Below are 12442 nucleotides of genomic sequence, written 5' to 3' on the forward strand. Positions count from 1 at the left end.
TCAAAACAGTGCCACAGGAAATATGGAGACTTAAGTGAAGAAGCTGCCTTTGCATTGGCCTTTTAGCAAATAGGCTTCATATAGCATATGAAAAATTAACTAAATCTGGTAAATTTGAAGTTAAACATGCTATCTATTTGTAAATGTTTCAGTAGCTACCCTTTAGGTCATATATAGGAATATAAATGTGTTCTTACCTTACATTAGCTCACATTTGGTGACCAATTCCATAATGATCCTAATGAAGATGAAGTGTGTATAGCTTCAACCATATAATTATCTTCCTTCTATTTCCTTCCTTCTAAGAGTTTTCCTTTGGTCTGCCAACACTGGAACTGTAGAGCATGCTACAGAGCATAGGTGTACTGGGCTTTAAATACTTCTCTTTCTGGAGCTGATGCATCCTGGCACTAGCTCTAGATACTGCATCCTTTCTTGGAGGAGCTTTCACTTGCAGCTTTTTCACTTGGGTGCGTAAAATCCTTCTTCCAGTTGCTACTGAATTGATCCAGAAAAGGTAGGCTGCTTTCTTCTTGGGAATTCTTGCACGTGGTCTTTGGCTCACTGTCTGTCCTGCATATTTGTCTGGAGGAAGAGCCCATGTGAGCTGTTGTTTGATATTTACCACTAAGAGGCATCTGACTGAAGAGAGGCTTCAGAACAGCTTTGCTTTGTGGATATCTTTATGAAGTGTTTCACAGTAAGCTAATGGTAACTTCCTAAAGCTTAATCTATCAAAAGAAGGTGATGAGAGTGGGAACTGCTTATCCCACTTTCTGGTCATAGCATTTATATATGAGTAATTATTTTTCTTTCTCCTTCTCAAAGAGCCTAACATGTTTCATGTTCTGTGTTACAAAAAGTGCATCCCAACTTATCTTGTTCTTTTATAGATTTTAAAGAATAAGGAAGCCTCAGTGCGTAAGGCATATTCAGATCTAATGGCACAGCAAAATAGCACAATTGGTGAGAACCTAAAACTCATGGGAAAGGTAAAAACACTTGAGGAGATGTTGGTAGACATGAAAAAACAAAAATCCGAAGCAGAAGAGGAGGTCCTGAAAGTGAAGGAAGCTGCAGAAAAAGAGCAGAAGCAGCAGCAAAAGGGCATGGAAGAAATGTGTCTTCAGAAGACCAAGGCTGAGCAAGAGGCAAAACGGTGTCGTACAGATCTAGAGAGCATTGTAAAAGAGAAAGCAGATGCAGAGCAGGAGCTGGAGTGTGTAAGACAGCTCATTTTGCAGGGAGAGACTCAAAGAAACATCCTGAAAGAAAAGCTCCATGCTTTTCAAAAGCAAATGGAAGAAATCACCTTTACCAGAAGAAACCTTGAAGAGCATCTAAGAAGAGAAGGTAGTAATCCTTGTGATTTAGGACAACAAAAGAAAACCTTAGTGCAGGAGCTGAGGAAGAAAACAGAAGTAGAAGAGAAACTTAGGAAGCTGATAAACCAAATGGAACAAGCCCTTGAATTTAAAGGGAGTCTGTCAGAACTAAGAAAAGAAGGCAGGCATCCTGTACCTAGAGAAACTTCCCTGCCAACTTTCACAGCTGGGCAAGGCAGCCAGCATAGGAGTGATTGTGACATGACAAGTTTCCAGAAGAAACAAGAGCTCCAAGAATTAGAAGAGCTTAAACAGGAGGTAAGTGAGCTAACACTTGCTAACAAAAAAGCTAATAAGACTATTAAAGACCTGAAATATGAATTGAATGAAATTGAGCTTCAGAAATCATCAACAGAAGAAGTGTCTTGTTTATTCAAAGAAAAAATAGATCAAGTCAACAGTGAACTTAAATGCTTGAAACTTAAGTTGGAGGAAAAAGAGCAAGCAGAGCAGCAATATTTGCAGCAGTTGAAAGACATGGGCAAGCAGTTACAAAGAATGACAGATAAAGCTGAAGAAACGATGCAAGAAGCTGTAAACCTTAAGAAAATTAAGATGAACTATGAGGAGGAGCTGAAAACTCTTCATCAGGAAAAGGCACAGCTAAAAAGAGAAGTAGAGAAATTAACTGCATCACAGGTGAAAACTGAAATCACTATCAAACATTTAAATTCTCAGATGAATTGTCTTCAGAAAGAGAAGCTGGAGGCTGGACGCAGAGCAGAGTTGTGCAAACAAGAAGCAAATAATCTTCAAGATCAATGTAAGAAAATTCAGGAGGAGCTGCTTCAAAAAACAAAAGTAGAGAAAGAAAACCTGCGGGAAATTCAGATGCTGAAGCTTGAATTGGACAGAAGCAGTCAGACATCAGAGACACGTAAAAGGAAGATAGAGGAGCTTATTAAGGAGAATACTGAAACTAAACTAAGTATGACAGAGAAGGTGACTCTTGAAAAACAAAGCATCCAGGAGGAAAATGATACATTAAAAGGCCTAGCAGATGGTTTCAGAGAGCAGCTGCGTATAACAAATGAACAATTGCACAAGCAAACAATAATGGAGCAAAAATTCATAGGTAAAATCAAAAGCCTGGAAGCTGATCTAGCAAAAGCAAAAGATTTAGCCAGTGAATATAAACAAAAATGTGATAAACAGAGTGCTTCCACCCTGAACATGGACCAGAAGGTGAAAAATCTAACTGTTCAAATTAATGCTCTGACTGCAGAAAAGAGAGTGAGTGAGCAGAAGATAAAACTACAACATGATCATATACAAGAGCTAAGTAATAAACTAAACAAATTACAGGATGAGCTCCACCAAAAGACTCTGGATGAACAAATGGCATGCAAGAAGATGATTCTGTTTCAGGAAGAGTCTATTAAGTTTAAACATTCTGCAGAAGAATTCAGGAAAAAGGTTGAAAAGTTACTAGAATCTCATAGCATCACAGAAAAGGACATTTCAGACATAAAGCTGGAATGTATTGCTCTTAAGCAGGAGAAGCATATGGCTGAGGAAAGCATAATGTTGTACAAGATACAAGTGGAAGATCTGCAAGAAAGGCTTAAAAAATGTCATGAACAGCTGCAGCAAGGGAAGCAGACTGAAATGGACTACCACCATAGGTGCAGGAAACTTGAGGAAGAGTTGGCAGTGCAGCAACGCATGGTTGAGAGCTTGAAACAGAAAATGGACCTGCAGGTCAAGGACAGTCAGCAAAGGTTTCTTTTGCTTCAGAATGAAGTTCAGCAAAATAACAGACTAGAAGGTTCTGAGTTTAAGTTGAGCTGTGAGAGAGGTAGGAATGAATTCAATTACCCAAGTGTCACCACAACTAGAGAGTTTGAACAGCTTCCCCCACATGCACAGCCTAGCTCACCTTTGTTAAGGCATAAAAAGGAGAGATCAGGTTTTAAATCTGATGAAATAGAAGAAAATACCTTGTATGTGAGTGCTGATGATACACTGCCGAGGGAGGTGCAGTTCCAGATGTCAAGAATAAACCAGTCACTGGAAGAAGATGCAAGCCCACAATCTTTCACAGAGTTTGTTTCTCAAACAAGTACACAGTTCCAGATAACTTTTGATAAAGCAAGTCAAATCTCTGCGACATCTGAAAGGGATAAACTGAGAAACATGAACCTACACAGTTCCAGACAAACTATTAGACATGGAGAAGACACAAAACATGAATTGGAGGTACACAGTGTTTTGTGGAGTTTGCCTTCCTAGTGCTGGTTTTTACTCTTCTATTTTAACTTTGTTTTTACTTATCACTATTCTGTATTCTCTCTCATGTTCTTACCTTGGTGGAGGGAACCCATTCTTGCATAACAGAAAAAGCTTTTCATAGACCTTTGTAAGAGGTTAGTCAATATCTAAGAAACACCTGATTCTTAAAGTTTGCATTGGAAGTGGAAATTCACATACACCACTGTATCGTTGCTGGTTAAAATAAACTGTGATTAGAATGGCAGAATCGACCAGGTTGGAAGGGAACTCCAAGGTCATCCAGTCCAACCTATCACCCAGCCCTATCCCATCAAGTAGACCATGGCACTAAGTACCTCATCCAGTCTTTTCTTCAACACCACCAGGGTGGGCAGCCCATTCCAATGACAATCACTCTATTTGTGAAGAACTTCCTCCTAACATCCAGCCTATACCTCCCCCTGGCACAACTCGAGACTGTGTCCCCTTGTTCTGTTGCTGGTTGCCTGGCAGAAGAGCCCAACCCCCACCTGGCTACAGCCTCCCTTCAGGTAGTTGTAGACAGCAATGAGGTCTGCCCTGAGCCTCCTCTTCTCCAGGCTGCACACCCCCAGCTCCCTCAGCCTCTCCTCATAGGGTTTGTGCTCCAGGCCCCTCACCAGCTTTCTTGCCCTACTCTGGACACCTTCCAGCACCTCAACATCTCTCTTGAATTGAGGGGCCCAGAACTGGACACAGCACTCAAGGTGTGGCCTGACCAGTGCTGAGCACAGGGGCAGAATAACCTCCCTTGTCCTACTGGCCACACTGTTCCTGATGCAGGCCAGGATGCCATTGGCTCTCTTGGCCACCTGGGCACACTGCTGGCTCATCTTCAGCCTACTCTCACCAGTACCCTCAGGTCCATTTCTGCCTGGCTGCTCCTCCAGCCACTCAGTCCCCAGCCTGTAGCACTGCTTGGGGTTGAAGTGTAGAACCTTGCAGTTGGCTTTGTTAAATCTCATCCCATTGGCTTTTACCCATTCAGCCTGCCAGGGTCCCTCTGCAGGGCTCTCCTACCCTCTGACAGATCGACACCTGCTCCTAGCTTGTTATCATCTGCAAACTTACTGATGATGGACTCAGTCCCCTGGTCCAGAACATCATTACTGGCACTAAGTTGATACAGTAACAGACCAGAGTTACTGTTGCTGAGTGCTGTTGTGTTTCTATGACTGAATGAGTGTTTTAAATGGCAAATGCCCTTTAAAATGCTAGGTCTCTATTTCTCTGCTTTCTGGTGCTAGTAACAGTTCTTTCTGACTTAGCTTCAGGTTCTGCCTTTTCTTTCTCTGGTGATGGATTCAGCAGTAAATTATATGCAGTGTATGTTGGAGATGTATTTCTCAACTGTGTCCCAACATTCCTGTTTGCAGATGGTGAGGAACAAGCAGTATGGCATGCGTGTCGAAGTCACAACACTAAACCAAGAGCATGACAGGATTTTTGAGAATGAAGAGAGAATGTTTGAGGGATACAAACCATCCAGAGGGTTTAGGAATAAAGACTTTGCAATGATGAGTTCTTCCTTAGAGGAAGAGGTTTTGAAACCTGTTGGTGATGCTACTCAGTTGGAATGTTTTACAGAGGAATATGATGATATTAAATTTCAAGGTCTCCGACGTGATGTAACTGCCAGGCAGTTGACTGAGGTTAAACTTCTAGACAGGCTGACAGTTGAGCAGCTTCGTTCAGGGCAGAAAACTATTGATGAGATTCAGAGAAGTCTGGAAAAATATTTAACTAAACCTACAGCTATTGCTGGGCTCTACCTTGAATGCAGCAAAGAGATAGTCTCTTTTGCTGCTGCAGCAAAAAGGAGAATAGTGGGGAAAGCATTGGCTGTAGCATTTTTAGAGGCCCAAGCAGCTACTGGTTTCATCATTGATCCCACAACAGGGCAGAAATTCTCAGTTGAGGATTCAGTTGTTAGGGGGCTTGCAGATGTTGAGTTTAAGAGCAGGCTGCTTGAGGCAGAGAAAGCCACTGTGGGCTACTGCTGTTCTGGGAGAGTGATCTCTGTGTATCAGGCAATGGAAGCTCGACTCTTGGAAAGACAGAAAGGTAAAAGTATCCTTGAGGTTCAGATTGCAAGCGGAGGAGTAGTTGATCCTGTAAGAAGCGTCCGTGTGCCTGCAGAAACCGCTGTGCAGCTCGGCTTGCTTAGCAACACAGTTCTGAAGTTCTTGCATGAACCTTCCAGTAACGCAAAACGCTTTCACAACCCCAGCAATGGGAAAGCTGTGTACTACTCTGATTTGCTGAAAATGTGTGTCTTCAGTGCAAGCACTAAGTGCTTTCTGCTTCCACTCGGGGAAAGGAAAATCAGCAGCCCATCAGCAGAGAAAAGTCACAAAATTTCTGTAGTAGATGTCAAAACAGGAGCCGAAATGACTTCGTATGAGGCTTATAAGAAAAACTGTGTTGATAAAACTACCTACCTTGAGCTTTCAAAACAGGAGTTTGATTGGAAGGAGTCTACTTGTTTTGACTCAGATGGGCATTCTTTTCTTCTGGTTACAGATCTTAAAACAGGTATACAGTTTAATATCGAGGAGGCCTTGGCTCAGAGCAGAATTGACAGAGCGTTGGTCAGTAATTATAAGGAGGGTTTAATCACAATTAATGAGCTTGTTGACATTTTAGTTAGTAGTTCACAGCCAAATAAAGATGCAAACAGTCCCATTGCAGGCTTCTGGCTTTCTGATACCAATGAAAGAATTCCAGTCTTAAAAGCCTCGCGCAAGAACTTGGTAGACAGAGCTACAGCTCTTCTCTGTCTTGAAGCTCAGGTAAGTACAGGAGGCATAATTGATCCGTTTACTGGGAAGAAGTACAGTGTTTCAGAAGCCTTGCAAAGAGAGTTAATTGATGATGGTTGTGCCAAGCAAATCCAGCAGTGTGAACTGATCTTCACTGGGATCATTCACCCTGTAAGGAACACTGTTATGTCAGCTGTTGAAGGTATGCATTTAAATATCATAGACAGAGAAATGGGCATGCGCTGCCTGGAGTATCAGTACTTGACTGGTGGGTTGATAGACCCAAAGTCTCATTCCAGATTAACGTTGGAAGATGCAATCAAGAGTGGTGTTGTTGATGCTGCCACAGCTACAAAGATAAAAGATGAAGAATTGTACATTAAAGGTTTAATGTGCCCCAAAACGAAGAAGAAACTAACCTATAAAGAAGCTTTAGAGAGAGCTGTTTTTGATTGCCATACTGGACTGAGATTGTTAGAAGCAGCTCAGCCCATGAAAACAGGCATTTCCAGTCTTTACTATAATTCATAATGAAACAAAGATAGCAGTACTTGGTTTGGGTGCTGCTTTGAAATCCATTCAGGCCAAGGAAAATATCTATGGTGACCTTTATGGAGAATCACAAATGGTGTTTCCTAACACAATCATGAGCTGCTGTAAAACTTGTTAGCACAAACCACTAACTACAATTGGAATGAGATACTGCTTGTTAGGAAGCTGAAATCTGTAGGTAAACTTGAGCAGATAAAAAGTTCAAAATACAGACTGTTCAGTTTTTACCTGAAAGCCTTGTCTGGTGTTATCTGCACATAGATAGTGTAAAGAGAAAGGTAGGTGAAATTTAGTGCAAAAAGAAACAGATTTAGGTAAGACAGGAATTTGATTCTCATGTTAAAAGTTGAAGGGTGTTGCCTTTCTTAGCAGTAAAGAGAATACAGGATTTCAAGTGACCACACAATCATACATGATGTAGAATTTCATGTCATCCTAGAATCGTAGAGATTGAAGGGACCTCTGGAGATCATCAAGTCCATTTCCTCAGCTAAAACAGATATACTTAGATGAGATTGCACAGAGAGCTGTCCAGGAGGGTTTTGAAAGTCTTCAGGGAAGGAAACACCACAGCTCCCCTAGGCAGCCTGTTCCAGTGCTTCATCACCCTCAGATTAAAGAAATTTCTTCTTAAATTCATGTGAAACCTCCTGTGTCTAGTTTGCACTCACTGCCCCTTGTCCTGTCACTGAGTATCACTGAGAAGAGCCCGGCCCCATCTTCCTGACATCCACCCTTTAGGATATTTGTATGCATTTATAAGATCCTCTCTCAGCCTTCCATTTTCCAGCCTAAAGAGTCCCAGGTCTTTCAGGTTTCCTTGTAAGAGAGATACTTCGGTTCCCTAACTGTTTTTTATGGTCCTTTGTTGACCGTGTTAGTTCCTTGTCCCTCTTGAAGTGAGAGTCTAGAATTGGATGCAATACTCCCAAGTGTGGCCTCACTAAGGCAAAGTAGAGGGGGAGGAAAACCTCCCTCAACCTGTTGGCCGCACTCCTTAGTGCATGCCAGAAATGTGTTGGCCTTCTGGACCACAAAGGCACATTGATGGCTCATGGTTAACTTGCTTACTAGGTGTCCTTGGTCCCTCTGTGCAGAGCTGCTTTCCACTTCATATTATGAACCAGTCTGAAGATAACAGTTATTGTACAGAAGAGGCAATAAAGTATATAAGGGTTAAATCTGCAGTCCAGTAAACATGTACTCATAAATGATTTTTCTCACACTCATGTTTCATTAATTGTAATTGGCTGTTCACATCATGAAGTTACATATCTTAATTCTTCCTTTTACATAGGGTAACTTTTCCATGCTCTGATAGACAAATTAATTACAGTTACCTAACTTTTTAAATTCCATTGATATAAAATGTCTTCATCTTTACTTGTGATATATGGAAAGTCTTAAGTGTATTTTGAGTATTGATAAATTCAAACTTACCAACATGTTGTACTACTGTAACATTAAATCTGTTTTTCTGTGCAGAAAAAAAATTCAATCTCTGTGTTTTATTGCTCTTGTTTCTGTAGCTCATAAAACAGTCTGTCCTTCCTAGCTGTGGTTTAGAAACCCACGTGCATAGATTGCAAAACACTGATCCTCTCTGCTGGCTGCACATAGCTGCACCTGAGGGCAATGCAAAGGCAGCAGTTCAAAGATACTCCATATGCAAATGTTGAGCTTTTATCTGCTGAGCAATGGCTGGGGAGCTGTGCTTTTTCTGAATGGCAGGCATTTTATGATGAGTAGATCTGTGTATGAGTAATTGCTGTCATCACAAATCATTTCAGGAGTTACTTCTGTTAGTATCTGTAATTGGTGCCACTTCTGTTCCTACGTCATTGTCACAGCGATGCATGTGATGACGAATACAAATCAATGTATGCTTTAGTGATGATATTGCCATTGTAGGATTGTGCTTATGTGAAGAGTGATGTTAAATATTGCACCAATTTGTTTCTTTACAATTTATGGTGATGATCAGAAATCAATGGAAGAGGAAAAGAAGGAGCATGTTGAAAAAGCTGGGGATTTACTGAAATGGATGTCAAACCTCAGCAAGACACTGAGCAAACAAGAAGGAGAAAAGACTGAAAAGACAGATTTGCCTAAGCAGCAGGTACATGCATATCTTTTGGTCAAGTACCACTTCCTTGGTTTAGGTTTTTGTGTTCATCAAACCTACAAAATACTCTGAAGTGCCTTCCCCACCCCCCCTGTGCAAATCTCCATCCGCTTTTTCCTAGGGGTAGAATTTCACCTTTAGTTGTGAGTGGAGGGTTGACCAAGTGAACATCAATGTTTAGGGACACAGACAAGTTACTCAGAAACAGTGCAAAGTGATTTTCTACAGGCCTGTTGTGTGATGTGTGTTGGCACTGTGAAATGTCAGTTTAGAAGAACTAGCCTTTGCACACTGCAACTCGGTCTGGCAGCATGCTGCTTTGTAGGTCTGTCCCCTCGTCCTGAAATGGTTCAAGTGAGTAAGCCTGGTAGTTTCTACCCTGGCACCAGGGTGCTGTCTTAAGGAATACAGCAGCTGCTGACTGAGCCCTCTGTTAATTCACGCTAGTCTGTAGGCTGCTGGAGTGGCCCATCTAGCCAGCTTTGTATTTAACAGGTACTTGTCATTACATGCCGTTGTAACTCTGACTGTAAATTTCCATCTGTGAAGTTTTCTATCATTTTAACCCCTCTCTTGCTCAACTTGGCCCATGATATAGCGTAGTGACACCTGAGATTTCAGTAGGTGAAGGTCTGCTTGCAGACTGAGCAGCCAAGAGATGGAGCAGTATCTTTTCCACATCGCTTAATGCAGGACTGGATGTGTGCTCATGCAAACAGAATTTTGGCCATCCTGGCAGCCTGTTCCCGTGGTTTTAGTTTGATCACACATGCTGGTGGAGGCTAGAGCCACTGGAGCAGCATGTGCATAAATCAGGCTTGCTGTCAGGCCCATTGGCAGTCCTGGTGACTAGTAGTCCCGCTGCTGTTCCTAGAGGGCTGGTGCTAGTTCTGTTAGTGAGTTTGTCCCTGTTTCTGTAGGAGGAGGTAAGGTGGAATTTGTTTGAACATACTGATTGGTGAATCACTAATAGGGTTTCAAAAACATTCAACACTGGTCATTTTCTGCCCTTGCTAGTGACAACAGTGAAAACTTTTGTCAGTGTTGGGATAACAGTGTACTCCTTAGAGCATCTCAGCTTACCACAGCATCTTCCCCAGTTTGAGCCCTCAGCAGGTAACCTGTGAGAGGGCTGCCTTAGCCTCTTCTAGCCTGTGGTGGATGGCTTTTTGCCAAGGGTTTTTCCTTCCCGTGTGGTGGTATCTCCTTTCAGAAGTGCCTGGTTTTGTCTCTGCTGACTAGCACAGGTGCCTTGACAAGTTCTGTGGAAATGTGTAGATCAGCAATTTGGTAGTTCATGCTAGCTGAGAAGCATTTTGCACAGCAGTTTGAGATTGCTGTGGAATGAAGCAAGTGGATAAGCTGGAGCCAGTAGTAACAGTGCACAGACAGGAGCCACAGCAAGACCAGCTGCCTGAGCAATGTGGAACTCATGAGCCCAACTGTACCTTCCTCTGTAGTGCATGCAGTGCTTGCTCTTGGTTTCTGCCCAAGCAGCACAGCTGGGATTGTGGCTCACTGGCAGTCACTGCAAAAGGAGCCATGTTCAGGCCTTTGGATGGGATGCACACAGGGACAGAACTGGTTGTATCCAGAGACGAGGTTCATGCAGAGCTCAAGCACCTTGCTGCAGTTCTCTCAGCACTAACAATGGACATTATTTTGATCTTACTACTGAATTTCTAGACTCTCCTTTTATATGCTGCCTTTGTTTATCCAAAATAAGTGTTTTTTTCCTCTGAAGAGACTGCACTTAGCTTCTCAGGAGAGTTAAAAGATTAAATTCTCCTGTGCCAGGACAACTGCTTTAGTGTGGATGATACAGACATGATAGCAGGGGGAATATAAATAAAGAACTTCTTTTTCATGTTGCATTTGTCACTCATTGAATTTCATGAAGTCTCCTTGTATGTCTCTTTAAAAAGTTGTTACCTCTCACCTTGGTGAGCATCTTAAACATGACTCTTGTACACATAACTTTATAATGCTGCTTTAGACTAAACCAGCTGTAATAAGGAAGTTTAAATGGGTGGTTAATCTTAAATAGAAGTTTAAATTACCTTTGTTTCACCCAACAAACAGCTTATTGAACTAAATCCATATATAAATGCTAAAATTCCATAGTAAATGATGTCACTTTAATAACAGGCATTATCTAAGGGGGGAAAAACATGTTTTACTATTGAATTTAGTTCCAGATATGTGCATACTTAAGTCTTGAACACTTATTCTTTGTTTTTCAGATTTCCCTGGATGAAATGTCAACCAAGAAAGAACAAATAGCTGAAGCTCTGCAGACTACTCAGTCATTTTTAGCTAAGCACAGTGACAAGTATGCTACTTCTTATTTTTTAACTAAGAGAAATTAATGGAATAAGCACATAACTGTTTGCTTTAAAAAAAATATTATCTTCATCTTACAGTTCAGTTACATTTAGTGTACAAATATGTCAGGTTTTTCTTTCAATTTTAAGGCCAGCTTAAGATAGGAGTTTACATTTGCACTCATAAGATTTAACACATTAGTAGTAAATTAATACTTGAACTATATTTCAGGGTTTTTTTCCCCTCCATGTCTGAAGTCAGCCTATTTAAGATACTACATTTCTGAGATACCTCTTGACTCCTTGCTAAGCAGTGTTACTGTCTTGACTGGTGCAGTTAAGTAATAACTCAACATACATCCTATATTAATGTAGCTTTTTATCACTGAGTAACTACAAGCAGGTAGTAGCTTTCTTGAATGTCTTTGTAACTAGTCTGTATTTTTTTCAGACTACTTTTACCATGTTCCATCCCTGCCCCTTTTTAAGTAAAGGTAAGAATGTTACTCCCTGCTGTTTACTCAAGAGATTTTCTTCTTTTGTTTTCCTTTTTTTTCTCAATAGAATGACAGATGAAGAAAGAAACGAAATGGAGAAACAAGTCAGATCCCTCCAGGAGAGCTACAGCTTGTTATCCAATGAAGCTTTGAAGCAGCTGCATAAAGCACAGTACCTAGGAGATGAAAAGATGGAAGAAAAGGTAACAAGACTGAAACTTTGCATTTCAGCCCATTTTGAATTTTACTGCATGGTTTTGGAACTGTAATGTTATCAGTAGAAGAGGAACCTGCAATTAATAGTGTGTAAAGGACATTTAATTCACTAAAGATTTCGTGTATTTGCTGTGGAATACCATGTGTGACTTTACCTGTGCTTATGAACATTCTGCCCACCAGATTATTTTTTTTGTGAAGAGTCTAATAATGTGTGCCTTGCATGAAAAAAGACAAATCATTCATCTCTTAACTCTTCTCTTAAAAGCCATTCTTTGACTGCTAGATAAGTCTGTGTTTCTGCTGCAAAAACGACGCAATAAGAAACTTG

General features: G+C 41.2%; 2 protein-coding genes across 10 annotated transcripts in view; both read left to right on the forward strand.

Annotated features, from left to right (window-relative positions):
* The window catches only part of DST (dystonin), a 337092-nt gene that overhangs the window by 199485 nt on the left and 125165 nt on the right, over positions 1-12442 (forward strand). For all 9 annotated transcript variants that reach the window (XM_064145802.1, XM_064145796.1, XM_064145803.1 and 6 more), the window contains 3 exons: positions 8934-9068; positions 11318-11406; positions 11963-12098. In XM_064145802.1, the coding sequence (XP_064001872.1) occupies positions 8934-9068; positions 11318-11406; positions 11963-12098 (360 nt within the window). The remainder of the gene's footprint in view (positions 1-8933; positions 9069-11317; positions 11407-11962; positions 12099-12442) is intronic.
* On the forward strand, positions 16-7183 carry LOC135176650 (plectin-like). The gene is made up of 2 exons (XM_064145806.1): positions 16-3584; positions 5012-7183. The coding sequence occupies exons 1-2, from the start codon at positions 942-944 to the stop codon at positions 6926-6928; spliced, it is 4560 nt and encodes a 1519-aa protein (XP_064001876.1). The 5' UTR covers positions 16-941; the 3' UTR covers positions 6929-7183.

Source organism: Pogoniulus pusillus, chromosome 7 (assembly GCF_015220805.1).
Source record: "Pogoniulus pusillus isolate bPogPus1 chromosome 7, bPogPus1.pri, whole genome shotgun sequence".
Taxonomy (NCBI): Eukaryota; Metazoa; Chordata; class Aves; order Piciformes; family Lybiidae; genus Pogoniulus; species Pogoniulus pusillus.

Coding starts and splice junctions, on each gene's coding strand:
- LOC135176650 (XM_064145806.1), top strand. CDS start 942: ATGGCACAGCAAAATAGCACAATTGGTGAGAACCTAAAACTCATGGGA. Junction 3,585..5,011: donor ACACAAAACATGAATTGGAG/GTACACAGTGTT, acceptor TCCTGTTTGCAG/ATGGTGAGGAACAAGCAGTA.